This window comes from Panthera onca, chromosome E2, assembly GCF_046562875.1.
Source record: "Panthera onca isolate mPanOnc1 chromosome E2, mPanOnc1 haplotype 2, whole genome shotgun sequence".
Classification (NCBI taxonomy): Eukaryota; Metazoa; Chordata; class Mammalia; order Carnivora; family Felidae; genus Panthera; species Panthera onca.
The window spans coordinates 16,879,588-16,907,539 of record NC_138353.1 but is presented as its reverse complement, the minus strand read 5'-3'; the positions used below and the strand labels follow the sequence as shown (position 1 = coordinate 16,907,539).

The 27,952-nt window shown below is 38.0% G+C and overlaps 1 protein-coding gene across 6 annotated transcripts; it reads left to right on the top strand.

Annotated features, from left to right (window-relative positions):
- Nucleotides 1-48: 48 nt before the first annotated feature.
- Nucleotides 49-25,350, top strand: ZFP14 (ZFP14 zinc finger protein). 6 transcript variants are annotated; one of them, XM_078439043.2, is made up of 6 exons: nucleotides 79-95; nucleotides 2,598-2,617; nucleotides 5,617-5,702; nucleotides 9,149-9,275; nucleotides 10,326-10,424; nucleotides 22,030-25,350. In XM_078439043.2, the coding sequence occupies exons 3-6, from the start codon at nucleotides 5,694-5,696 to the stop codon at nucleotides 23,394-23,396; spliced, it is 1,602 nt and encodes a 533-aa protein (XP_078295169.1). In that variant the 5' UTR covers nucleotides 79-95; nucleotides 2,598-2,617; nucleotides 5,617-5,693; the 3' UTR covers nucleotides 23,397-25,350. The 6 variants fall into 6 exon arrangements, with proteins under 6 accessions (XP_078295168.1, XP_078295169.1, XP_060508060.1 ...); XM_078439042.2 differs by lacking the exon at nucleotides 2,598-2,617 and having other exon boundaries at nucleotides 49-95; XM_060652077.3 differs by lacking the exons at nucleotides 79-95; nucleotides 2,598-2,617 and adding an exon at nucleotides 2,627-2,866 and having other exon boundaries at nucleotides 10,350-10,424.
- Nucleotides 25,351-27,952: the final 2,602 nt, after the last annotated feature.

Here is a 27,952-nt window from a genome sequence, read left to right as displayed (position 1 = left end):
GGCGGGGGCAGGCCCTCCCTACCGAAGACTACATTTCCCACAGGCCTCTGCTCGTAGTTTCCTTCCGGCTTTCTTGCTGGTGTCGGCTCCGAGAGGTGAGTTGGTCGCGTGCATTGAGGAAATGGGCGCGGGGGCGGCGCGGGGGTGGCGCGGGCTTCTGTGTGAACTGGGTTGCAGTGACTGTGGAATTTGTGACGCTACTGGGCATTGGGTGCCCTGAGGCGTCCTTTCCCTTTCCGCTTAAGGGCCGCACAGATTTCTCGGCCCAGAATGGCTTCGAGTTAGATGCAGGAACCCCAGAGTGAAGGCCCCCAACAAAAAGACGGTTTCGAGAACTGCTGCTCTCAGAACCACGGTTTAATCAGAGCTCCCTCGTAAAGGAAATTCGGAGACGGATTCCGGACGTGGCCTTTGTACTCGGCCTTTCTCTGAAGGCTGAGCTTTACCTCCCGGCTCCCTCTTTAATTTCCATCGGGTTATGTGCGTGGTGATGGTGGGAGCAAGTGTGATAGCGGGGGTGTGTTCTGAGTTAGCCAGGTCGGGCTGAGTTCCAAGAAAGGCTCAGTGTCTCAAGATTCCCGTCTTTTTTCCCCCAATCCTGCTGATCTTTAGGAAGGAGAGAAAGAGGAAATAACCATTTTTATGTCTATATCTATTTGTCTATCTAAAGTATATCAGGACGAATTTGTATTTCTTTGTTCCGTGAAATGTAACTTTTATTTTTCTGTGCATGGTTTAAAACCTTTGAGTCTCCTGAGAAAGAATAAAAACCAGTGCGGACTGAAAAGAGAAAAAGCATTTGCATTAATCAGGCCGGGAGACAGGAGACAGATAAAGCCAGCTGCAAAATAGAAATTATTATTTCATGCAGCAACTGTAAAATGCGATCACAACTCCCTCTTTGAGAGATTACAGCTGTTTTACCAGTGAAGCTCCACACTTGCTTTGCTATTTTTTATTTTTATTACTGGAGATACCCAATTGCTAAACTACCCTCCCTTCAAGATAGCACTTAGTCTCCAATTAATCCCAGCCTTTCCTAGTCTTACCTCAGAAACTGCAACCATTCTAGAATTGTTCCCCGCTTCCCATACATTCTCTTCAAAGTCCTTCAGTTGGAACTCAACCCTTTACAAAAGAGCTTTTCTTCTCCTCCTCCATTGCATTCCAACCCATCCTGTGGAATTTCCTCCCTCTCTTAAATCAATAAATCTGATTTTGTTGGACTGTACAGGCTTGTTCCGGGTAGTCTTTAACTGGTTAGGCTTTAACACGGGAAATATACTATCCGTAGACCTGGAGCTTTGCTCTTCTTTCCCAGTGAATGATAGGGGTGATGAGGTTACTTCCTGCCTCCTCTCCTGTGGGTATTCACATGAACATTTGGCAGTCATTTAATTCCTCCTGTGAGCTGTTGCTTTCTAATCATTTAAATGGCTTGCAAGTAAACCTCCTGAAGGGAGGCCAACTGCAGAGCTTTATTTTAGGCTTTGATTTGTTGAGAGGATTACAGTTCAGTTGGAATCATATGCTAGGTGTCTTTGATCTTCACCTCTGCCCTGAATTCACAAGCAGGGAAAGTTTGGAGATGGTTTAATCGGTGACAGGGTTTTCTGCTTTTGAGGCTTGTAAGGAGTTGCAATGTGACAGGGTTTTTAAGGGAGAGTACTGTGTTAACAAGGGAAGGGAATAGAAGATGCTGGTAGAAATTTGAGAAATGGTTTGAAGTTTTTGACAACATGAGTTGTTTCAGGCCATATATTTATGTGGTTTTATGAGAGGCAGTTTAGTTATGGTACTAAATTACCAGTGTTCTAGTCCTAAAACTGTCAGAGCTGGGTGAATCGGAGTAATTTATTTCATTTCTTTGTGCTACAGTTCTTTCATCTTTAAGAGGATAATGACAGAACCTACTGTATAGGATTGCTTTGAATAGGTGAATTAATATATATAAAGTCCTTAAGGGGGCACTTGGGTGGCTCAGTCTTTGGGCGTCCAACTTCGGCTCAGGTCATCATCAGTTCGTGAGTTCCAGCCCCTCATCAGGGTCTGTGCTGACAGCTCGGATGAGACGTTTAAAAAAAATTCTGTGTCTCCGTCTCTCTCTCTGCCCCTCCCCCACTCGCACTCTGTCTCTCTCTCTCTCAAAAATAAATAAAAATTACAAAAATAAAAAATAAAGTCCTCAGATAATGCTTGACACATAAAAAGTGTTCAGTAGATTTAATAGTTACTATTATGTTGTAATTCCATTTTTTTCACATTTGCTTCATCCATCCACATACTCCCTTTTGTAAATTGTTGTTAATCAAGAGGAATTGCTTATCAATATGAAGTTTGAAATTTATTAGCATTGTAAGAAAGAGCAAGGCTGAGAAGCTCAAATTTTTTATGGAAGAAGAAAAGAGCAGAAGATAATTTTCTTTAATAATTAGGGAAAGAAGAGTATATAGTATTCTTCATCTTCAGTGCTATAGCTGACTTTTATTTAATGTTTATTTGCTACTTTAAGTGCTTTCTTATATGTAGTGTCTTATTTAATTCTTATAATAACCCTTTGAGATAGAATTTATAATTATCAACTTTTTTTTTTATAGGAGGCGACTAAGGCTGAAAAGTTAAGTAACATGTCCAAGATCACACAGTTAATAACTATCAGAGCTGAGATTTATATCCTGGAAGTGTCACACCAAAGCCCATTTTAGTAATTATAACAGTATACCAAGTCTCATCATTATGCATACTTAAAAAAATTCTTCCTGCCTTACTCGGTAACCTTTCATGATTGAAGGAAGAGATATTAATCTGATGACAGCAAGAATCATCAAGTTTTGTCCAGATTATACTGAAGCTATGAGGTCTGGAGGTAATGGATTTCCTACAGTAAGATTTATGCTGGGGCGCCTGGGTGGCTCATTTGGTTGAGTGTCTGACTTTGGTTCAGGTCATGGTCTCATGGTGTGTGGCTTTCAGCCCCGAGTTGGGCTCAGTGCTAACAGCTCAGAGCCTGGAGTCTGCTTCGAATTCTGTGTCTCTCCTGCTTGTGCTGTCTCTCTCTCTCTCTCCCCCCTTCTTCCTCAAAAATAAACAAACTTAAAAAAAAAACTGAAACATGAAAAAAAAGAATTTATAAAAAAAAGATTTGTCACATAGGTTTTTTTTTTTTAATTTTATTTTGATTCCAGTATAGTTAATGTCTCACAGTTTTTATTTTAATGATGATTTATGCAAAGTCAGACTAGTAGGGCAAGGAAATACAATAGTTGTTGGAGGCTTCATAGGCATCTTAGCCTAGTGGATTGGCTCAGAAGCAAAATGAAGTCATTTCTAAGATATGAAAGGAAGCAGTGATGAGACAGCTGTCAGTACTTAAAATACATCAGTCAGGGACTTTTTACCATTGATGTCTAGATAGTACTCCAGCATACATGGGCAAATTCAGTCATAGACTTGGTTCATGAATTAAAAGGTGAAGTAAAAAAGAAGTCACTCAGGAAAAACAGCTGTTCTTAGAATATCCTGAGTTTTTTTTTTTCCTCAGGTCAACAGAAGACTGAAAGAAAACCTTGAAATGAGAAAATCTTTTCCTTATTTGAAGTATTTATGTGCTTTAATATGTTTAATGTGGTGGTGTGTGTTGCTGGCTCTTAACTGTAAACATTTTAACTGTTTCTCCTAGGCATACATGTGATTTTTTCTGTCAAAATAGTGTAATACTACAGATGTTGGGATTTTTTTGTAAACACACTGGTTTCACCCATTTCATCAAAATTAGGGCAACATTATCACTTTAAAAAAAATTTTTTTAAGGTTTATTTTTGACAGAGAGAGAGACAGAGCATGAGCCGGGGAAGGGCAGAGAGAGAGGGAGACAGAATCTGAAGCAGGCTCCAGGCTGTCAGCACAGAGCCCGATGCAGAGCTCAAACTCACAGACCCCGAGATCATGACCTGAGCCAAAGTCGGACGCTTAACCGACTGAGCCACCCAGGCACCCAACATCATCACTTTTTAATATTTGCCTAGTTTTCAGTGGTGTAGATGCACTACTGTTTAATAATTTTCCCAGTTAGATTCTTTTCAGCTTTTATTCATTGTAAACCTTATCTGTCAGCATATCTCTGCAGGCATCTTCATGTACATGTGTGAGTAGTTCCTTTATTTTTTGGGTAATGTTTATTTATATTTAAGAGAGAGAGAGTGCAAGCGGGGGAGGAGCAGAGAGTGAGGGATACGCAGAATTCGAAGCAGGCTCCAGGCTCCACGCTGTCAGCACAAAGCCCAACATGGGGCTCGAATTCACGAAACTGTGAGATAATGACCTGTGCCGAAGTTGAACACTTAACTGACTGAGCCACCCAGGTGCCCAATCCTAGGCAGGCTCCACACTGCCAATGCAGAGCCCGATGCGGGACTCAAACTCATGAACCATGAGATCATGACCTGAGCAGAAGTCAGACGCTCAACCACCTGAGCCACCCAGGAACTCTAGGACTAGTTCCTGTAGTCTCAAGTGAAGCTCTGGGAACTGGTTCACAGGGTTTATATAGTTATAACATTTAAATGCTGCCTCACATAGTTCTAAATTTGGGCCAAGGTAGTGTCCATTTTCTCATGACCTTGCTAATAAGGGACATCATCAGTCTTTTAGACCTTCCAGTCATGTCACTGTAAAAATAATTTTTTTTTGCTTTATATACATCTTCGTAATTAGTAGTGAGGTTTAATATCTTTTGAAAGGTTATTTCTATTTTTTATTGAATTGCCCTTGGTCAGGTTCCTCTCAATGAAATAGAAATCTAGTCTTGAGAGGCAAAAACCTAAAGTTGAAAGGTAGTGTTTTAGTTAGAGAAATGTGGGCTCAAGACAAAGCTTTGCCACTTAATAGCTGTGACTTTGGGCAAACGATTTCTCCCTTGAGCATTAGTTTCCTGATCTCTTGAGAGATGAGAATACATTGCAGAGCAGTGCTGAGGGTCATCAGGTGATGTATATAAAGCACCCAGCATGTAACAGTTCTCAATGAGTGGTGGTGGTTGACTGACTGCAGTGATCAGGGATCCCCTTGTCTCCACCTTGGATACTGAAAGAGAGGGGGAACGTGCACAGGCTGTCATGGTATGAGAGGTCTTGATTGGGAAACAGAGTAGTGAGTGTCTTGGCTGGGGAAAGGCCAGTGCAGTTTTACAGTGGTAGCAGCTGCCAGGCTCAGTCTGTGGTTTTCAGTCTTCGTATTTAGGAAGTTCAGACAGGATCCTGGAGGGCTCAAGAGGCCGTATATGGATGGTATCGCGTTTTCTCAGCCCTGAAAATTTGTACTGGAGGGAGGAGGAGTCCGATGTCAGGACCAGATCCACATTACTAGATAGGAAACTGGTCACAAGTCCTCAGAAGTATTTGGGCTTTTACATCAAATCCATTATTGTTCAGCTGGGTTCCTTCAGGGCTTGGATTTCTTCAGACTTCTACTCTCCTCCAGGTTTTGTGGGTATGGGATCAGAGTGAGTAGAGTAGTGGGGAGTAGTTAGGAAGTAGGAGTGGAAAAGAAAAAAGCTCACATTAAGTCCTTTTGGAATCTCTGAGGTACATTTGCTTTCATGGCCTCTTTGTCTTCCAGATCTGGCTTATCTGGACTCTGCGGTTCTCCGAAGGGAAATCTTGAAAAGGACTGACCAGTTCTTGCATTTTGAAACCATGGCCCATGTAAGTTATGTTGTTTTTTTTTTTCCTTTTTGAAATATTGTTAATTTCTAGGTCATGTGTACATACTTGTTCCTTATCTTGAAACTTCTTATTTAACAGAACTCCATCCAAGAACGTGCTGTCATTCCTGTGAGGATTGGGGACCGACAGCCCAGTGTCCTATCTATATGCCCTTCCATTTTTTCCACTGATGTGAACTGTCTCCTAGCTACTACAAAATCTGTCAAGAGCCATGAGCAAGCAAAAGTGAAATGCCTTGAGAAAAATGCAGGCATTCTCTGCAGAATGTCCCCTTGTTAACATTTCCCAATAAACAGCTTTTGATTTTAATATTTAAACTTCAGAGTAAGTTTATTTCTCTGAATACAATGATTTTTTGTCTGGTTTTATGTAGGAAAAATTTGTGTCCCCAATACACAATTTGACATCGTTTCAAAGTTTTTTGAACTTTTTATTGGCATATAACATACATAGAGGAAAGTGCATGAATCATAAGTGTGTAGCTGAATGAATTATCATAAATTGAGCACATCTATGCTGTCAGCACTCAGGTTGAGAAAGAGAATATTACAAGTACCTCAGATGCCCCCTCTTTCAGTCACTCCCTACCCACCCAGCTCAGATACAACCACTGTCCTGACTTCTAACACCGTAAATGAATTTGCCATTTTTAGAACTTTGTGTAAGTGAAATTATATAGTTCAGTGCCGCCTTTTTTTTAACGAAAAATAATGTGTGGGAGAGTCTCGTTATATTTCAAACATAGTTGCTAGACTGTTAGAACCATCTGCAGATGTTTTGAGATGCATACAGATATCATTAAAGAGGATGTGTGTATCTGGTGCTGCTGGTGATAAAGGAGGTGTCAGAACAGCATACTGAGTGTGAGACATCCTGTTGTTATGTTCTTGTTAGAAATGCATTTTCATAGCGCACTTAACATGTAGCCCCTGTGTAGTATAAAATGAGTTTCTAAAAAGTTGGGAAAGTATTGAAGAAATTGTGGGGAAAGAAACAAAGCAAGTGAGAAAAGTGAATTCAGTAAAAGAGACAAAATACAAAAGATGTGTGCTCAGTAACCCATGTGTACTGTAATTCTATACTGGAGGGAAATGGAGGCTAGTTGGAGACTTGGAATTGATTTATAATGCAGTGTAATTCTTTGCTTCTAAGTGATGGGAAAATAGGCACCTGTTTGATGATGTAGTATTAGAATGTCTGATATTCAGGGATGGGTTATTGGTATTAAGTGAGAGATCCTTGTTTTGAATTTTCTCTGAAGATCTGTGGTTTGATGAAAGAGAATTTGGTCCTATTTGTTTACAGGGAAAACTCCAGATTTCTCCACAGACTTGTTTTCCAAGTACATATGATGAGGCTTAGTATTGATTGGTCTCAGTCTCTGTATGTGTTGAGATCTTATGGTATGAAAGGCTTTTCGGATTGGGTGGATTAGGTAAGGGCTGTAATTGGGGCCTTGTATTGTAAGGCATAACATTTCATGTGCTGACCTGATACCTTTATCAGGGCTCCAGAGGCCTAAATGTGAGTTCCCTGCTCTTGTCAGAGCAGAAAAGACTCGCCACAGCTAGTTTTCCTATCAGGCAGATGACCTAAACCCTTCCTGGTTCTCACTGTAAAGGGTTTCACCTTCCTGCGAGCGCACAGAATTATTCAGACAAGCCAGTCACATTCTGTGCCTTTATCAGGGCTCCAGAGGCCTAAATGTGAGTTCCCTGCTCTTGTCAGAGCAGAAAAGACTCCCCACAGCTAGTTTTCCTATCAGGCAGATGACCTAAACCCTTCCTGGTTCTCACTGTAAAGGGTTTCACCTTCCTGCCAGCGCACAGAATTATTCAGACAAGCCAGTCACATTCTGTGGGAATCAGGGACACCTTACCCTCTTTTTACTACAAAGCCTGCCTCCCACAGACCCTGCTTGTTCACTCCATTCCTGAGTGCAACCCCTGTGTGGCCCTGCATGATGTGTGGTGCCCTCCTACCCCGGGCTGTGAGTATACATGTCTAATAAATGCTGTCAATCTCATCTGTCCAGCATCCGGTATTGAGCCACCTCATGCTGATTAGGGCAAGGGATCTCTCCCTCGCCAGTGCCTGTGATTCGGAAGTAATCAGCAGAACTGCGAATAGAGAGATCAAGAATCATCTCCTGTAAACCCTGAGAGAAGAATACCAGGAGCAAAGTTCCTTGTGTAGTTTTATAGGATGTACTGGTTTAGAGCAAGGTTTCTCAACCTTGGGACTATTAATATTTTGAGCCAGAGAATCTTTTATTGTGGGGGCTGTCTTTTACATTGTGGAATGTCTCAGAGTATCCCTGGCCTTTACCAACTAGATGCCTGTAACACTCACACCCTTTCCCCCCAGTCGTGACGACCAAAACTGTCTCCATACATGGTCAGTTGTCTTCTGGGGAGTAAAATCATGCCTTAGTGAAAACACTGGTCCAGGGTGATATCATCATGGTTCAGTGTCCTCTAACTAGGTATGAGGAAGGGTGTTCGGTGAGGGGTGGTAGATGATAAAGAGTAAGGTCATCTAGGTGCATAAGTAATAGACAATGTAGGCTGTGAGAGCTGAGGCAGATTTTTGAAATTGTATTGAAATAAAATATCTGAATAGGAAAAGAGAGTGGTTGAATCTGATATATTAAAAATGTGGACTGGCATGTAGCAATTATTTTAAAGTTTACTAAAGAATTGGTCCTTGGGGCGCCTGGGTGGCTCAGTCGGTTGAGCGTCCAGCTTTAGCTCAGGTCATGATCTCACACTCCATGAGTTCGAGCCCTGCATTGGGCTCTGTGCTGACAGCTCAGAGCCTGGAGCCTGCTTCAGATTCTGTGTCTCCCTCTCTCTCTGCCCCTCCGCTGCTCATGCTCTGTCTCTCTCTGTCTCAAAAATAAATAAAAACATGTAAAAAAAAAAGAATTGGTCCTTCTAGGGAAAATCTAACTTTATGATTAACTTGAGTCTGTTTTCTTAGAAGAGGTATTATTGTACGTTTGGGAGCAGTTTTTATCAATATTTTTTTCATGATCATTAAAGGGCAAAGAAGGTGGAAGACATATTTTCCATGAATTTGTGGTGGAGACACATAGCTTGCTGAAGGCTTGTGTATACGGTTTCATTTAATTGGGACTTTTTTGGGTCATTTTATTCATTTCCAGATATTTTGGGGTAGAAAATTAATCTTATCTTCAACCACAGGACTATTCAAGACACGCAGCACTGTGCTTCAGTGATACCAATTTTCTTACTGTTCCCTATACATACATTTTTAGCCCTACCCTATTTGCTTGTTATGTGGCCCCTTCTCTGCATTGCAGTCCTCGATCTTTTAAGTCGTCTTTTCTTTTAAGAAATATTTCATTTATTTTCACAGGTAATACATGAGGTGTTTTTTGTTTCTGTTTGTTTTTTTTTCAGGGTTCAGTGACATTCAGGGATGTGGCCATAGACTTCTCACAGGAAGAATGGGAATTCCTGGACTCGGCTCAAAGAGACTTATATAGGGATGTGATGTGGGAGAATTATAGTAATTTCATCTCACTAGGTAAGGCTATTTATCCCAAATTACGTTGGCTTTCTCTTCTGCCAATTTCAGGACTATGATTTGAGAAACAAGATATTTTTTTTCTCTGTGTTCCAAAGGAATGGTTTCAGCTTTGTTAGTTTGGAAATAGGCCACTTCATTGCTTTCATCCTGCTATATCCTTCATGTTTTCTCCAGTCTCTGTAATTTCCTTGTTTCACTGATATCCAAGGGACTGGGTTTGAATTCTGGATTGCTTACAACAGAAGCATTATCCAAGAAATCAGATTTTATATTATATTTGAGCCCAGATTTGATTCAAATGCTCAACACTCTTTCCTAATCCACCTGCAAGAAGAATACCTAAACACAGGGGTTTTGAGTCTGTCTAAAAACCAGGGGAGCCTGTAGAGCTTATACAGCACGAAATGGATTCACAAACTTCAAGTAAATGCATTCTGTTTCTTATAACAGAGGTATTCAGTTCTACATGCTTTGTGGTTGAAATTTAAAATCTAAGAACTTTGCACTTAACATTGAATGGATAATCCTATAAAGGATCAGAAGATGTGTCAGGAAGATAACTCTCCTTTCAGCAAACTGATAATGATAAAAAAGTTAATACACTCACATATTATATGTATATATACATATAACTGCATATACTTGTGCTTAGATACTATTCTTAGTATTGTGCATTATTAATTAATTATCACAACTCTGTAAGAAATCTACTATCATTATCCTCATTTCAGATGAGAAAACTTAGGTATAAGAGGTTAATAATTTGCTGAGGTAACACAGCAACAAAGGCAGGATTTGAATTCAGGCAGTCTGGATCCAGATTCTTACTGCCTCTCAAGAGAGTTTGTATGAGTTTAAATTATATTAAGGCCTGTTCTTAACCATCTGTTCCTAAGGTTACCCTAATATGAGTGTTCTTCAACTCCCTTGCATTTCTTCGCTCTTAGGCTCTATAAAGTACCATTTTGATCTGTAATTAATGACAAATTTAACCAAATTTGAACCTGACTTTTGGACTTACAGTTTCATGTCACATTACCTTTTAAGCAGAACCTTCCATTTCTAAACCAGATGTGATTACCTTATTGGATGAAGGGAAGGAGCCCTGGATGGTTATAAGGGAAGGGACCAGAAGACACTACCCTGGTGAGTGAGGGCTGAGCAGGATGGGGAATTAATTACTACAGGTAATAGCTAAACCTGTTAGCCTTGAGAGGTTGTTGGAAATCTCTCTTTGAGAGCCCATGGCCTATGGAGAAAAGGCCTGAGACCTGGGAAACAAATTAAAATCTTTTTTTTTTTAATGTTTATTTATTTTTGAGAGAGAAAGAGAGAGACAGAGTGCAAGCAGGGGAGGGCAGAGAGAGAGGGAGACACAAAATCCAAAGCAAGCTCCAGGCTCTGAGCTGTCAGCACAGAGCCCAACATGGGGCTCAAACTCATGAACCATGAGATCATGACCTGAGCTGAAGTTGGACGCTTAACGAACTGAACCATCCAGGCGCTCCCAAATGAAAATCTTTTAAGACTAGACTCCAAAGGAGCTGCCTGTTGACCTGTATTACAACTCTTCTCATCTCTCATATTTTTCTCCTACTACAAAGAGAGCAGCTATTCTCAATGGAAGAAAAAAAGATGATAATAAATATGAGGTGAAATCAACAAGATAGAAAAAGTAGAAGAAAATTAATAAAGCCAAAAGTTGATTTCTTGAAAAGATCAACAAAATTGGTAAATACCTAGCTTGACTCATTTAGAAAAAAAGTGCTCACTTTGGCAACACATGTTCTAAAAAAAAGAAAAAAAGAAACACAACATCAGTTTTTAACACTAGGAATGAAAGAGTAACAGAGTTATTGCTTCACATCCTATAGCCATTAAAAGAATAATAAAAGAATGCCATGAATAATTTTATGCCAATAAAATGGACATCTTAAGTGAAATGGAAAAATTCCTTGAAAAACGTAATTACCAGAACTGACACAAGAAAAAAAATACAAGTAACTTTATATCTATTAAAATAATTTAATTCATAATCAGAAATCTTTCCACAAAGAAAACACCAGGCCCACATGGCTTCACTGGTGAATTCTATTAAATATTTAAGGAAGAAATACCAGCAATGTTAACAAATTCCTTCATAAGAGGAAAGAGCTCTCAACTCATTTTCTGAGAATAGCATAAATGTTACAGTGTGTCCTGACAAGGAAATCACTAAACGGGGGAAAAATTGCAGACTTATTATCCTTCATGAACATAGATGTAAAATCATAAGAAAATATTAGTAAGTCATATTCAGTAATATATAAAAATGATCAAGTACAGTTTATTCCAGGAATGCAAGCTTGGTTTAACATTCTAGAATTAATGTAAAAAAAATTATGTGTAATTCGCTGTATTAACAGAAATGAGGGAAACCATGTGATCGTGTCCATAGATGTAAAAATAGTATATAACAAAATTCAACATCCATTCATGATAAAAATTTTCAGGAAACCAAAAACTGAAGGGAGCTTCCTCAAAAAATACTGCTAAAAAAAATTTACTACATTATAAACTTCATCATACTTGATTAAAGAATTCCCCCCTAAGATTGGGAGCAAGACAAGAGTGCCTACGTTTCCCATATCTGCTTAACACTGTATTGAAGGTCCTAGCATTGCAATACAACAAGAAAAATAAGAGACATAAAATAAAAAAGAAGTTAAACTCTCTTTGGAGATTGCATGATTATATACATAGAAAATCCTAACGAATCAAAACAAGTACTCAAAGTAATGATCACAGTAAGATCACAGGATGCAAGGTTAATATACAAAAATCAATTATATTTTTATATACTGGTAGTGAAAAAATTAGGAAAGTAAGGTAAATTAAGTCAATTAAAAAATTGCAAGCAAATTAAGTCAGTTTACAATAGTGTCAACAAAAATACTAAGGAATAAATTTGATAAAACATGTAAGACCTCTATGCTAAAAGTCATGGAACATTCCTAAGAGAAAGACCTGAAATGAAGAGAGATCTTTTTGGGGATGAGAAAACTCAGTATTGTTAAAATGTCAATTTTATAGATTTTAAGAATCTGATTCCAAAATCTATATGGCAAAACAATGGACTTAGCATTTCTAAAGTAATCTTGGAAAAGGAAGAATATGTTATAGGACTTAGACTACATGACTTCAAGATACTTCAAGATGTATTATATAACTATGGTAATCAAGACATTGAGTATTAGATAAGGTATAAGTAGAAGATAAGTATTAGATCAACAAACAGGACAGAACAGAGATCCTAGAGGTGGAACTTACACATACTTAAAAGACCATTTATTTTTTTCCTTTTGAGGAAAGGAAATTTTTTTTCAACAAATGGTGCTGGAATAACCGGGAAAACCAGTCTTGACCTCTACTTCATTCAAAAATTAATTTAAGATGGGGGTGCCTGGGTGGCTCAGTCTATTAAGCGTCTGACTCTTGATTTCAGTTCAGGTCATGATCTCACAGTTTTGAGTTTGAGCCCTGCATCAAGCTGTGTGCTGACAGCACAGGGCCTGCTTGTGTTTCTCTGTCTCCATCTCTCTCTGTTCCTTCCCAGCTCATGCACTCTCTCTCTCTCAAAATAAAGAAATAAACTTAAAAAAATTAATTTAGGATGCATTTTAGACTTAAATATAAAAACTAAACATAAAAAATATAAAAAGCCAGATATAGGGGTGCCTGGGTGGCTCTGTTGGTTAAGCGTCCAACTTCAGCTCAGGACTTCAGCTCAGGTCATGATCTCATGGTTTGTGGGTTCGAGCCCCATGTCGGGCTCTGTGCTGACAGCTTGGAGCCTGGAACCTGCTTTGGATTCTGTGTCTCCCTCTCTCTCTGCCCCTCCTCTGCTCATGCTCTGTCTCTCTCTGTCTCTCAAAAATAAATAAATGTTAAAAAAAATTTTTTTAAAGAAAAGCCAGATATAGAAGTTAACTATACGGGTGCCAGGTGGCTCAGTCGGTTGAGCATCTGACCATTGATTTCAGCTCAGGTCATGATCCCAGGGTCGTGGGATTGAACCCCACATCATTGTTTGTGCTGAGCGTGGAGCCTGCTTGAAATTCTCTTTCCCTCCCCAAATTTCACATGCTCGCTCACTATCTCTCTCAAAAAAAGTTAAATATAAAAAATAAAAAGTTTTAAAACTAAATATGAATTTTATATAAAAAATATGAAAGCTAGGGGTGCCTGGCTAGTTCAGTTGGAGAAGCATGTGACTCTTGATCTTGGGGTTTGAGCCCCATGTTGGGTGTAGGAATTAGTAGAAAAAATTAAAAATCACCTTTAAAAAATATATGAAAGCTAAATATAAAGCTTTTAGAGGAAAACTAGGAGAATGACTTAGTAGTAAGCAAAGGCTTCTTAGGTAAAGGCAATAACCATAAAAATAAAAAATTGACAAATCAGACCTTATCCAAATTGAAAACTTTAATATACCAGTAAAAAAATTATACCAATAAAAATAGATAAGTCACAGACTGAGAGAAAATAGCAAGAAAACATATCCAACAAAGGAACAACATATACTACAATTCAACACCATAATGATAACCCAAATAAGAATGGGTAAAAGTTACATCTATACCATGGAATAATGCTCAGCAATAAAAAGAAAGAAACTATTGATAGACACGATAGCTTAAGTGAACCTCAAGGTAATTGTGAATCTCAAGGTAATTATGCTGAGTGAGAAAAACCAATCACAAAAAGTTATATACCACATGACCTTAATTATGTAACATTTATGAAATATCAAAATTGTAGAGGGGCGCCTGGGTGGCTCAGTCGGTTGAGCGTCCAACTTCGGCTCAGATCATGATCTCGTGTTCTGTGAGTTCAAGCCCCATGTCAGGCTCTGTGCTGACAGCTCAGAGTCTGGAGCCTGCTTCTGATTCTGTGTCTTCCTCTCTCTCTGCCCCTCCCCCACTCATGCTTTGTCTCTCTCTCTCTCTCTCTCTCTCTCTCTCTCTCTCTGTCAAAAATAAATATGAATAAACATTTAAAAAAATTTTTTTTAAATTGTAGAGATGAAAATGAATTAATCATTGCCAAGGGTTAGGATATAGAAAAGTGAAGGGGTGTTTAGGGCCATAAAGGAATAACACAAGGGAGTCTTGTGGTTATGGTACAGTGAGTATCTTGTTTGTGATGGTGATTATTCAAGTTTATGATAAATCTTTTAAGTTTTTTGGTTTTTTTTTTTTTTTATTGGTGGGTGGTGGGGAAGGGGCAAAGAGAGAGGGGGACAAAGGATCTGAAGCAGACTCTCCGAGGACAGCAGAGAACCCGACACGGGGCTCCACCTCACAAACTGTGAGGTCATGACCTGAGTTGAAGGCAGACATTTAACTGACTGTGCCACCCAGGCACCCACCTTACATGATAAAATTTTTAAATTGCATAGGACCATATACAGTTGAGCCTTGAACAATATGCATTTGAACTGTGTGGGTCCACTTATACATGGATTTTTTCCAATAAATATAGTACAATACTATAAATGGATTGTCTCTTCCATGTTTTTCTTCTTTATGTTTCTCTTAACATTTTCTAGCTCACTTTATCATAAGAATACAGTATATACTATCACATATAAAATATGTGTTAATCAAATGTTTACTGTATCAGTAAGGCTTCTGGTCAACACTAGGCTATTAGTTGTTTCTGGGGAGTCAAAAGTTTACTCAGATTTTCAATTGCATGGGGAGTTGGCATCCCTAACCCTGCATTATTCAGGGGTCAACTCTACATACACACAAGGGCGTGTATAACTGGTGAAATCTAAATGAGCTCTATGGATTATACCAGTGTTAATTCTTGGTTTGACTATTATTCTATGGTTATGTAAGATGTTAACATTGAGAGAGGCTGGGTGAAGGTTGCGTGAGACTTTGCTGTTATTTCTTTGTAGCCTCCTAAGAATCTACAGTTATTTTAAACTAAGAAGTAAACAAAAATGTCCCATTAGGGATGATGAGTAAAAGATTTAAACAAAGAGAGGGGCTACTCTTTTTTATGATCAGTGATTATAATTCATTTATATCTGAATCCGTTATATTAACTTGAGCTGCCATAACAAAATACAATAGATGGGGTGATTTAAACAACAGAAACTTGCTTTCCTATAGTTGTGGAGGCTGGAAATCTGAGATTAGCATTTGGGTGCTCCAGTAAGGGCTGTCTTCCCGGCTTGCAGATCATCCCTTCTCATATTGTCCTCATATGCCAGAGAGAGAGAGAGAGAGACAGATCTCTTAACAAGGCCACCAGTCCTATTGGATTAGGAGCCTGATGACTTCATTTAACCTTAATTACCTCTAAAAGCACTATTGCCGAATACAGTCATATTGGCTGGTTAGGGCTTTAGTGTATAACTTTGGAAGGACACAGTTCAGTGCATAGCAATATCTATCTATATAGGATCCAGTTTCTTTCCAGGTTCTGTTTTGATTAGTTTAAATGTCTTTGGTTGCCTAAAAATGTATTCGTTCATTGAGTACCCAATCTAGCACTGTGCTGGACACCAGTGGAACAATTGTGAACAAGAATGATAGGTTCCAGCAGTCAGTTTATGTTTTAACAGGAGTAGGACATTAAGTAAACAAGTAAATGAATAAATAATATTAGGTGGTGACAAGTATTATTAAGAAAAGTGAGGGGCTCTTGGGAGACTCAGTCGGTTAAGTGTCTCACTCTGGAGATGGAGCCGTGCATCAGGCTCTGCACTGACAGCACAGAGCCTGCTTAGGATTCTCTCTCTCCCCTCCCCTCCCCCGCCTGTGTGCATGTGCTCTGTCTCTCTCAAGCTTAAAAAAGTGAGAAGAGTAAGGGAATAGAAATTAGCAGGCGTAGACAGGTTTATTTTAGGCTGGTTAGGCTTTTTGAGGAGGCAATAGTTGAGTGGAGACATGAAAAAGAACTCAGGTTATAGGAATATCTAAAGCAAAAGCAGATCTAGGGGCATCTGGGTGGCTCAGTCAGTTCGGCATCTGACTTTGGTTCAGGTCATGATCTCACAGTTGTGAGTTCGAGCCCCACGTCACGTCAGGCTCTGTGCTAACAACTCAGAGCCTAGAGCCTGCTTCGGATTCTGACTCTTCCTCTCTCTCTTTGCCCCTCCACCACTTACGCTCTGTCTCTCTTTCACCCTCTCTCAAAAATAAACAAACATTAAAAAAAAAAAAGTTCTGATAGAACAGCAAATGTAACAGCCTTGGGTTGGGAGTTGGAAGTTTTGTGTTTGAGGAAAAGCAAGAAGGCCAGGATGATTAGGATGATTATCCAAAGTTAAGGCACATGACTTTTTTTTTAATTTTTAATTTTATTTATTTATTTATTTATTTTAAATATGAAATTTATTGTCAAATTGGTTTCCATACAACACCCAGGGCTCATCCCAACAGGTGCCCTCCTCAATACCCATCACCCCCCCACACCCCCCATCAACCCTCAGTTCTCAGTTTTTAAGAGTCTCTTACGTTTTGGCTCCCTCCCTCTCTAACCGTTTTTTTTTTTTTTTTCCTTCCCCTCCCCCATGGTCTTCTGTTAAGTTGCTCAGGATCCACATAAGAGTGAAAACATATGGTATCTGTCTTTCTCCGTATGACTTATTTTACTTAGCCTAACACTCTCCAGTTCCATCCATGCTGCCATATTTCATTCTTTCTCATTGCCACGTAGTATTCCATTGTGTATATAAACCACAATTTCTTTATCCATTCAACAATAGCCAAATTATGGAAACCTACTTTAAAAAGAAAAAAGAATAGTTTCAAAGTCTCTTCATGTCCCCAGTGTTTCCTCACTAAGCTAAATCTGGCTTTCTGATGAAGAAATATATTTTATCATGTTAAGGAAGTAACTATACATTCCTGTTATTTTGAGTGCTTTAAAAATAAGGAATGAGTGCTGAATTATGTGGGATACCTTTCCAGTGTCTGTAGAAACAATTACATGATTTTTTATCCTTAGAATAATTAATGTGATAAATTATTTTAGATTTCCTAGTATTGAACTGCCCTTGCATTCCTAAAATAAGCCACAATTAGTTCTGTATTTTCTTTCATGTGCTGTAGGTGTTTTTGAATGAATTTTTGTAAGTGATATTGACATATAGTTTACTAGGTTTTTGTTTCATTTTTAAACTCACTTTAAAATAACTTGGAATTTATTCTTTTTTGTAATGTTCTGGGCCATTTTATAATTGGGCTCTGTGCTTTCTAAAGTTTTTATAATCTTCAGAGTAGTTTTTAGGTCTTTGATTGCTTTATATTTCCTTAGAAAATTATCCTTTAGGGGCACCTGAGTGACTCAGTTGGTTGAGTGTTGAGCTCTTGATTTTGGCTCAGGTCATGATCTCGCAGTTTGTGGGTTTGAGCCCCGTGTCACAGGGCAGAGCCTGCTTGATATTCTTTCTCTCCCTCTCTCTGCTCCTCCCCTGTTCATGCTGTCTCTCTCTCTCTCTCTCAAATACATAAACAAAAACTTAAAAAATTTTTAAAAGAAAATTACCCTTTATTGGCATGGTAGTTCCTTATGATTTTCAAAATATTCTGTTTTGTTAATTATTTGTTAGTGTCAAGAACTGTGAAGCATCTGCAATTTTACCCTACATGCAAGCTAACAAGTTAGCCTGCTGCAGTGTCATGGATGCTGGCAAAAGATACAAGAGTCCTAAACCAAAGATGAGGATTTTATTGCTCAACAATAAAACGGCACAACAAATGGCATGAACATCAACATATTTGCATCATTCCTATTTTGCCCACAAACCCCATGGGAGTGATGTGCATGGGTCTAGAAGGATACTTGAACATGCAGTGAGCTGCATAATAAGAGAAGAACCCTGAAGGTAGAGAACCCAAATCTTTAATAATGGGCAATAAGCATGAGTGACCTTTGCTCTGAGGGAGATACTACCTTTATTATATTGAACAGTTAGCAAACCTGCCTATTGATCCAGAGAGAAATACTATCCCTACCTTCCAAGGTTGTTGGTTATACAAACATTCTTTAAAAGATAGTCCAGAACAAAGGCAGTTAATACTTCTTGCACGATGTGCAAAAATGAGAGATACCCATGGTGAGTTGTTCCTGAATACCTAGTTGCTGTTTTTTACTTTGTTTGAGTGGCTTCATTTTTTTTATTTTTTTTTTTAGCAAATGGTTAATAGGTTTCACTGACTTTTTTCAAACAACCTAGGTTTTTAATTTGTGTTAATTTCTTTTTTTTTCTGTTATCTAATCAATGAAATTTTGCTTTTATTGTATTTCCTCCTCTGAGTTCCTTCGTATACTTTTTTATTCTTTTTCTAACTTTTGACTGGGATACTCATATTTCTTTTCTTTATTCTAAGAATTTAAATGCATTGATGAATTCTTCTAAGATCTATAGTGTATTTTGTAGATTCTTGGTAATCTAGTATTTTCAATATTATTTTCTAGATAGTCTACAATTTTCTTTACTTGGTAAAGGGTTTTTTTTTTTTTTTTTTTTAACTTGAAGTGTGAAGATGTCTCTTGGTTTTATGATTGTATTATTTCTTATTTTGGTTCACAGTGATCAGACTTTTGTTTGAGCCATTCCAGCAGTTTTATAGATTTGTACTGTAGTCACAGAAAAAAAGTTTCTTATCTCTCCTATCCCACATCTCCCCATATCTTTGCTTACTTCATTCAACATTTAGATTTTCTCATGCAAGTCCCCCATCTGGATCACTATCTTTGGACCTTTATCCAACATAGCCTTTATTTTTTACTCTTTTGCACTCAGGTGATCCCAGGTACCATTCCATATTTGACAGTCATTCTGCTATACTCAATATCTGCCCATGCCTTTTTGTTCAGGAATTCATAAGCCTTTCACTGTTAGTGTGATTAAAAAATATTTGAGGGGCGCCTGGGTGGCTCAGTCGGTTGAGCCCTGACCCCGACTTCAGCTCAGGTCATGATCTCACGGTTTGTGAGTTTGAGTCTCGCATCGTGCTCTGTGCTGACAACTCAGAGCCTGGAGCCTGCTTCAGATTCTGTGTCTCCCTCTCTGTCTGCCCCTCTCCCCACTCATGCTCTGTCTCTCTCTGTCTCAGAAATAAATAAACATTAAAAAAAAATTTTTTTTTTTAATATTTGAGATAGTTTTCTAAGAAGTACAAAAATTGCTTTGGGTATGTAGGAATGGGAAGGAGCACCTAGAAGAGGTATGAAGAAACAAAAATTGGAGCAAATGTAGCATTGATAATAGTATAAACTCTAGCAGAGAGAAGTAAATCATTGTACTTTTTTTTTAAGTAAACTCTATTCCCGACATGGGTCTCAAATTCACAACTCTGAGATCAAGAGTCACATGCTCCACCAACTGAGCCAGCCAGGCACCCCTATTGTAGTACATTTTAAAAGATTAGAGGGGCACCTGTGTGGCTTAGTAGGTTAAGTGTCCGACTCTTGATTTCTGCTCAGATCATCATCTTATAGTTCGTGGGTTCGAGCCCTGCATCTGTCAGTGCAGAGCCTGCTTGGGATTCTCTCTGTTTCCCTCTCTCTCTGCCCCTCCCTTGCTCACCTTCTCCCTCTACCAAAATAAATAAATATCAAAAAGATAATAAATAAATAAAAGATTAGAAACAGATACACATATCTGTTAGTGATTATGTAGTTATGGGAATTAAATGAGTAACATTTATTGTGTATTTGGGGTTATTTATTTATATATCTTTTACTTTTTATTTAAATTTTAGTGAACATACAGTGCAATATTGGTTTTGGAAGTAGAATTCAGTGTGATTCATCACTTGCATACTACACCCAGTGCTCATCATAACAAGTACCCTCTTTAATACCTATCACCCATCTAGTCCATCCCCCACCCAGCTCCCTCCATCACCCCTTAGTTTGTTCTCTGTCGTTAAGAGTCTCTCGTGGTTTGTTTCCCTCTCCTCTTTTTTTCTCCCTTCCCGTATGTTCATCTGTTTTGTTTCTTGAATGGGGTTTGTTATGTAATGGTAAATGAACTTAGAGATTACTTATGGTAAATGAACTTAGAGATTACTTCTGCCGCTAAGGAAGCTTAGGGGTAAGAAACTAATGGAATAACAAATGAGAAAATTAATAAATATTCCAAAATTGGGAAGAAGAAGAGCAACGCTTTGCTGGGATAGAGTATAAAGTGCATAGTTTTAAACAGGATCGGCAGGAATAGCTTTTCTGAAGTGATTGTTGATTGAGACCTGATGATGAAGGGAAGCCAACCATGCAGTTGGGAACAACCTGTGAACGGTCCTATTTAATGGGGACAGTGGTAGTACCTTTTGTGAGCTGAAAAGAGGCTTGTGGCATGAACAGCCAAATGAGAGAGGAGTTTTGATAGCAGAAGTCTTATTATCTCTGCTCAGGTATTTATATTTGATTCTAATTCTAAAGAGAAGTTATTAAAAACATTTAAGTAGAGAGACTCAAATATTGATGAGCACTTGAATCATTTGCTGGAGAATATAAATAAGTACAAAGCAAAACATGCCCAGGACTCAATCCTGCAGATTAGGTTTCATTCCTTTAAAAATACCTCTGAGGGGTGCCTGGGTGGCTCAATCGGTTAGGCATCCAACATCAGCTCAGGTCATGATCTCACAGTTTGTGAATTTGAGCCCTGTGTCAGGCTCTGTGCTGCCAGCTCAGAGCCTGGAGCCTGCTTCAGATTCTGTGTCTCCCTCTTTCTGCCCCTCCCCCACTCAGGCTCTGTCTCTGTCTCTCAAAAATAAATAAATGTTAAAAAAATATATATTAAAAAAATACCTCTGTATGTATAGTTTTAAGAAATCTTCAGGTGATTCTTACTCTGATTTAACTTGTGTCCCTAATCACCAGGCTTACCTCCAATCCTGGACTCTGTTCTCTGTGTTTCCTTTACCATTTTTTTTTTTTTAATGTAGGAGAATACGGTCTGTTCCATAATATAATTAATAACGCACAATACAAATTAGCTTAATAGTGATATGAAATAGGGAATAACAGTATAATATGAAAGTTAGTTGGTTCACAGGCAATTTTCCTACTTGAATGAAGCCAGAATAGAAGTAGACTTACAGCATTCAGCAGGAAAGGCAAAAGCCTTCAACTTGATGCTTTATTGTTGGATGCCCTTTCACCTCTACATGAAGAATATTAGTAAGTGTCTGCACCAAGGGCTGTCTCCCCAGAGATATATACCATCAATCTTGCATGGCTTCTAGCTGAAGACAGGTTACATTTTATTTTATTCCCACCTTAATGGTAGCCTCACTGGCTCAGGGCTCCCCCCCCCCCCCCACCCGCCACTGCAATGTCTCAGCACTTGAAATCCAGCATTTCCACTTTATTTTGGGGCATTTTAGTATCCATGAAGTGTCCTTCAGCCATGTTGAGCTGCCTTTTGAGTTATCTCTTAAGATATCAATTATTATATTTGTTAGTGCTCTGCCAATAAAGTTGCATAGGTTTGAGTGGTCTTCTCCAGCCATGTTTTCTTCATAAGCTCTTAATTTTTTGGTGTGTAATTTTGCAGAAGATAAGGGGTTTTTTCAGTACACATATGTGGTATTGTAGCAGAAATGCCTGTTTTAGAGATATCTAATCCATTCACTTGTAATAGGCATTATTTTAGGTGCCTTTTATTTCTCTGTAGAAGCTTGCTTTCTTCTGTCACAAGAAAACAGTGTATGTTTGCCTTCTTGTTTTCTTTCAGATTTGGAGTCCAGATACAGGACCAATACTTTATCTCCAGAAAAGGACATTTATGAAATATATTCATTCCAGTGGGAGATAATGGAAAGAATTAAAAGTTACAGTCTTCAGGACTCCCTTTTTAGAAATGATTGGGAATGCAAAGGCAAGATTGAGGGGCAAAAGGAACCACAAGAGGGATATTTTGGGCAAGTGAAAATTACTTCTGAAAAAATGACCACTTACAAAAAGCATAATTTTCTTGCTGAATATCAGAGAATTCAAAATGGAGAAAAGTTGTATGAATGTAAGGAATGTAGGAAGACTTTTATTCGCCGCTCAACACTTAGTCAACACCTGAGAATTCATACTGGGGAGAAACCTTATAAATGTAAGGAATGCGGGCAGGCATTTAGACAGCGTGCACACCTTATCCGACATCACAAACTTCATACTGGTGAGAAGCCCTATGAATGTAAGGAATGTGGAAAGGCCTTTACAGTGCTCCAAGAACTTACTCAACATCAGAGGCTTCACACTGGTGAAAAACCCTATGAATGTAAGGAGTGTGGAAAAGCCTTCAGAGTGCATCAGCAACTTGCTCGACATCAGAGAATTCACACTGGTGAGAAACCCTATGAATGTAAGGCATGTGGGAAGACCTTTAGGCAGTGTACACATCTTACTCGACATCAGAGACTTCATACTGCTGAGAAGCTCTATGAGTGTAAGGAATGTGGGAAAGCCTTTGTATGTGGTCCAGACCTTAGAGTACATCAGAAAATTCATTTTGGTGAGAAACCTTATGAATGTAAGGAATGTGGAAAGGCTTTTAGAATATGCCAACAACTTACTGTCCATCAGAGTATTCATACTGGTGAGAAACCCTATGAATGTAAGGAATGTGGAAAGACTTTTAGACTAAGGCAGCAACTTGTTCGCCATCAGAGAATCCATACTCGTGAGAAACCCTATGAATGTATGGAATGCTGGAAGACCTTTAGTAGTTACTCACAACTTATTTCACATCAGAGCATTCATATTGGTGAGAGACCGTATGAATGTGAAGAGTGTGGGAAGGCCTTTAGATTGCTCTCACAACTTACCCAACATCAGAGTATTCATACTGGTGAGAAACCCTATGAATGTAAGGAATGTAGAAAACCTTTTAGACTGCTCTCACAACTTACTCAGCATCAGAGTATTCATACGGGTGAGAAACCTTATGAATGTAAGGAATGTGGTAAGGCTTTTAGACTTTATTCATTCCTTACTCAACACCAGAGAATTCATACTGGGGAGAAACCCTACAAATGTAAGGAATGTAAGAAGGCCTTTAGACAGCATTCACACCTTACTCAACATCAGAAAATTCATAATGGAGTTTAAAACAAGAAGGCCTTCAATTGTACATTATGTAACAATATCAGAAAATTCATTTTTGAGAAATTTGTTTCATGCTTCAACTAAGTGTAAGAAATTTTATATTCTTGGGAAAAAATGTTGCTTTAAAAGCCTTCCATCACCTTTCAGATGTTTATCTTTGGCAAATTCATTTGAGGGAATAATACAATGAATGTAGGAAAAACTTTAGCCTTATCTGTCATTATCCCATTTCACCACTTTATTACCAGTGTGTTATTGGACAAGGTACTTAAACTTCTGTGCCTCATTTTGCTCACTTGTAAAATGGTGATAATAGTACCTATGTATATTAGTTATTTATTGCTGTATAATAAATTACCACAAACCTAGTAGCTTAAAATAATACTTATTATCTCATAATTTCTATAGGTCAAGTGTCTGGACATAACTTAGTTGGGGCTTCTCCTTTAGGGTCTCACAAAGCTAAACTAAAGGTTTCAGCCAGGGTTGGGTCTCATCTGAAGGTCTAACAGGGGAAGGGATCCACTTTCAGCCTCACATGGTTGTCAGCTATTGCACTGAGGTCCACAGTTTCTAGTTGGCTGTTGGTTGAAGGCTGACCTTAGTTCCATGCTACATGGGCTTCTTCAAATGGCTGCTTATTAAGTGTGCAAGTCAAGAATGTGGTAGAGCCTGCTAGCATCACAGAAGCTATAATCGTATGTGATCTAATCACCAAAATAACACCTTTGCTGTCCTCTACTGATTAGAACCAAGTTACTGGGCTACCCCACACTCAAGGGTAGAGATTGTAGAGGATTACACAAGAGTATGAATACCACAATGTAGGAACCATTTCAGAGTCAGCCTGCCAACACTATGTGACAGGATTGTCTTGAGGATTAATTAGCTAATGCTTGGAAAAATAGCAGCCACATAGCATGTTTTCTGTAAATATTATCTACAGTCGTTATCATTAGTATTAGTGAACTCATATGAAAAAAATATACTATAGAAGTAGTAAATGTAGAAATGCCTCATGTCACTGCTCAGCACTTAATTAAATTTAAGATAATTTATTCCAGATAAAATCTAGGACGTTATATGGAAAGTGAGAAGTTCTTCATCATTTGAGCATTTGAGCTGCGTCAGTAGTTTCATGCTTAAAAGAAACCTTATGAATTTCATGAAGGTGAGGTTAAGATTACAACTGTTGAAGGATCAGAAAAAATACGGAATTAGTTTCCCATAATAAATTCCAAAAAGTAAATGTTTTGCAATCCCTGTTGTTTGACCACTGTTAAAGATGAATTTGAAATTATTAAAAAGATGGCAGGAAACTCACCAGTTGGAAGTTTAATATTGTGTGTGCATGTGTGTGTGTAAAACTCTTGTATAAAAGAAAAAACATTTCCTTTGTAGTCAGTTTTCTGTTTGATCAAATTGCCCCATCTTCAACCAGTGGGAGTTGGGTCTTTTGACATGATCCCCCTAGTAGTTTGATAGTTTACTTGGTCACAGCTACACAGTTTAGTCAGCAATGGAAGATGCTTGGGTACCAACTCATCCTGAAAATTGATAAGGAGAAAAATGAGCACTTCTTTTGCTTTTTCCATGTGGACCAAGTTTCAGGGCCACCAAAAGCTCATCAAATTAAAAGGGTTTGTTTGTTTTTTTAAATAATCATTACAAATAAACAGAATGATAGGATTAGAAAAATCACTATTTTCTAGTTCCCTAGTAGAATAATGGGTCCAGAAAATGATCTTCAGTCGATATTAACACTATTGAGTGAAATATTTTATAGTGAGAACTTTACAATGGATTTATCAAGCTGACTACCTCTGAGCCCTTTGATCAATTTTAACCTCTATAAAAGTGGGACTATCAGACAATATCCACCTCCTGATAAAATGCAATAGGAAGTACACACCACCACCTACAAAGCCTTACTGCCAAAACAACTGAAGAAAGCAAACCTTTAAATCAAATTCTTTAAAACAAGAATTTGGGGAATAGCTGAACAAAGTAAATGGCACCAGAAGGAAGCAGCCAAGCAGACCCAGAACTGTAAAATTCTACAAAATAAATGATCTGATTTCTTCAACTTAATGAGTGATATGAAAAAGAAAAGGTAAGGGCAACTGTTAATTGATTAAAAGAGACCTAAGAGACCTATCAACTAAATTCAGTACATGGGCATTACTTGGACCTAGTTTACACAAAATGTAAAAAGACATTTTGGAGACACTGGGGAAAATGTGGACACGCACTGAGTATTAGATGATATTTAGAAATACGCATTTTGTTAGGGATAATGTTATTGTGGTTATTAAAAAATAAAAGGTTCTAAGTATTAGAGATACATACTTCTATATTTATGAAATGGTAAGATACTGCATTTGCATTAGAAGACTCCAGCAAAAGAAAAAGAATTGGCACAGAGAGTTGGGAAGTAGAGTAGTAAAATGTTAATTACTGAAGGGTAGTGGTTTGTTTTTTTTTTGGGGGGGGGGTCATTGTTCTAATATTTTCTATTTTCTACTTCTTTAATGTGTTTGAAAGCTTCCATAATAAAATGTTTAAAATCAAAACCAAAATTTATAGACTTACAAATGATTGTTGATGAGATGTGTGTATCTAAACTTGTCAGATGTCACCAGAATTCTGTTCGGTGAGAAATTCATCCCCTTTAATGCATTAAGGAAATTTCGTTTGTGGGGCCAATCTTCATCATCTTCACCATATCTACGCCTGTCAGATAAATAAGTGTGTTAAGGGAATGAGTAAGTATTTATGTCAAGAAACCAGAAACAAAAAAATAAAACCTACACAAGAGAAGCAGAGCACAACTAAAAATAGAAATTAAGGATAAGACAGTAGTAGATTTTAACCAATGTTAATAATGACTAGGTTCTGGAGGATCTAATTAAGAAAAAGAAAATGAAAGATAATACATTTAGAATATTGACAGAGGTGGCGTAGCTACAGATTATCAAGGAAAATTTGTTTTAATCATAAGGTAATACTGTATATATGTGCTATATGTATTCTAGTACATAAATACAAAAGGGTTACTTATTTTTTGCTGTAGGATTCTGTTAAGACAGTTGACTCGAATAGACCAACAAGCAAATGTGTGTATATGAACACCCTGTTTAAGAAAAAACTCTGGTAGTTGTATAGGTAAAAGCTTTAAAGAATAGATAATCTTTCACAAAATTCTACCAATTAATTCCGCACAGTTAATCCTGATACAAACCTAGATGAAGATCGCTCCTAAAAAGCAAAATCTAGACCAACTTCGTTTATGAAGATTCTACCCATCTTAATTCTAAATAAGGTATATTTAGAATTTATTACAAAATCTGTCTTGACTAATCCATGTGTTGCCTTTCCCAAGTATCTGATATCTCCAGGGGACCAATGTTTAACAGAGTGTAGGGTCTTAATCCAACATTCTCCATAAGCTTGTTTTGGGGAATAGTAGTCCTTGGTATTTGGGGAAAAAACGATTTCTCGGGAAAATGTGTAAATTCAGCAAGGCATTAAAAAATCTACCTTTGGGGAAATCCAAATACACATTATCAGTTTGTCAAAAGATATAGTAAAGAGATGATTATTTAACACAGGGTATCTCAAACTTAATTCATTGTAGAATTCTCATTCCCAGTATCTCTTACCATCTTTAGAATGTGAACCACTTTGGTAGATGCTTCCATTACCACAATGAATGTCTTCAAGGACATCATTTCAGACATTATGGTGAGTGATTGTGTCGGGAGGAGGTAAGGAAGGACACTTTTCTTTGCAGCTCACATCATATTCTGAAAAGCTTCCTGCTTGAATTGAGGGTTAGTGCTTTTCTGTAGAATGTAGAAGATTATAGCTTGGTCCTTGATATGTATATATTAAACATGATTAAATAGTCTGTTAAATAGTGATTAGGACATAAACCATTTTCAGTTGTAATAAAAATGCTATATTGAATATCATTTTGTGTATTTTCTGATTTCTTTAATGGGTGTAGGAATCTAAGGTGCGTATCTAGAAGTGAAATTGTTCACTGTCAGCCATACATACATATTATTCTCCAATACTGCACTAATTTTGAATCCCTCTGATCATTGAAATGGGCATCCATATTTTCTTCTGTTACTGGTTTCAACATTTAATTCTCTGATTACAAATGAGTTGGGCACCTGGGTGGCTCAGATGGTTAAGCGTCCAACGTTGGCTCAGGTCATGACCTCATGGTCCATGAGTTCAAACCCTGTGCTGGCCTCTGCTGACAGGTCAGAGCCTGGAGCTTGCTTTGGATTTTGTGTCTCCCTCTCTCTGTCCCTCCCGGCTTGTGCTCTGTCTCTCTTGCTCTCAAAAGTAAACACAAAAAAATTTTTAAGTGAGTTGAGCATCTTTTTCATATATGTTTATTGGCCAATCGTTTTTCTTACAGTGCTTTTTTTATTCATGCATTTTTTCTATTTCTTTGGGATTATCTCATTGATTTTTCATGATTTGTAAGATATTCCAAGTACTACACATTTACAAATATTGGAATTGTTTTCTATCAAGGTGTC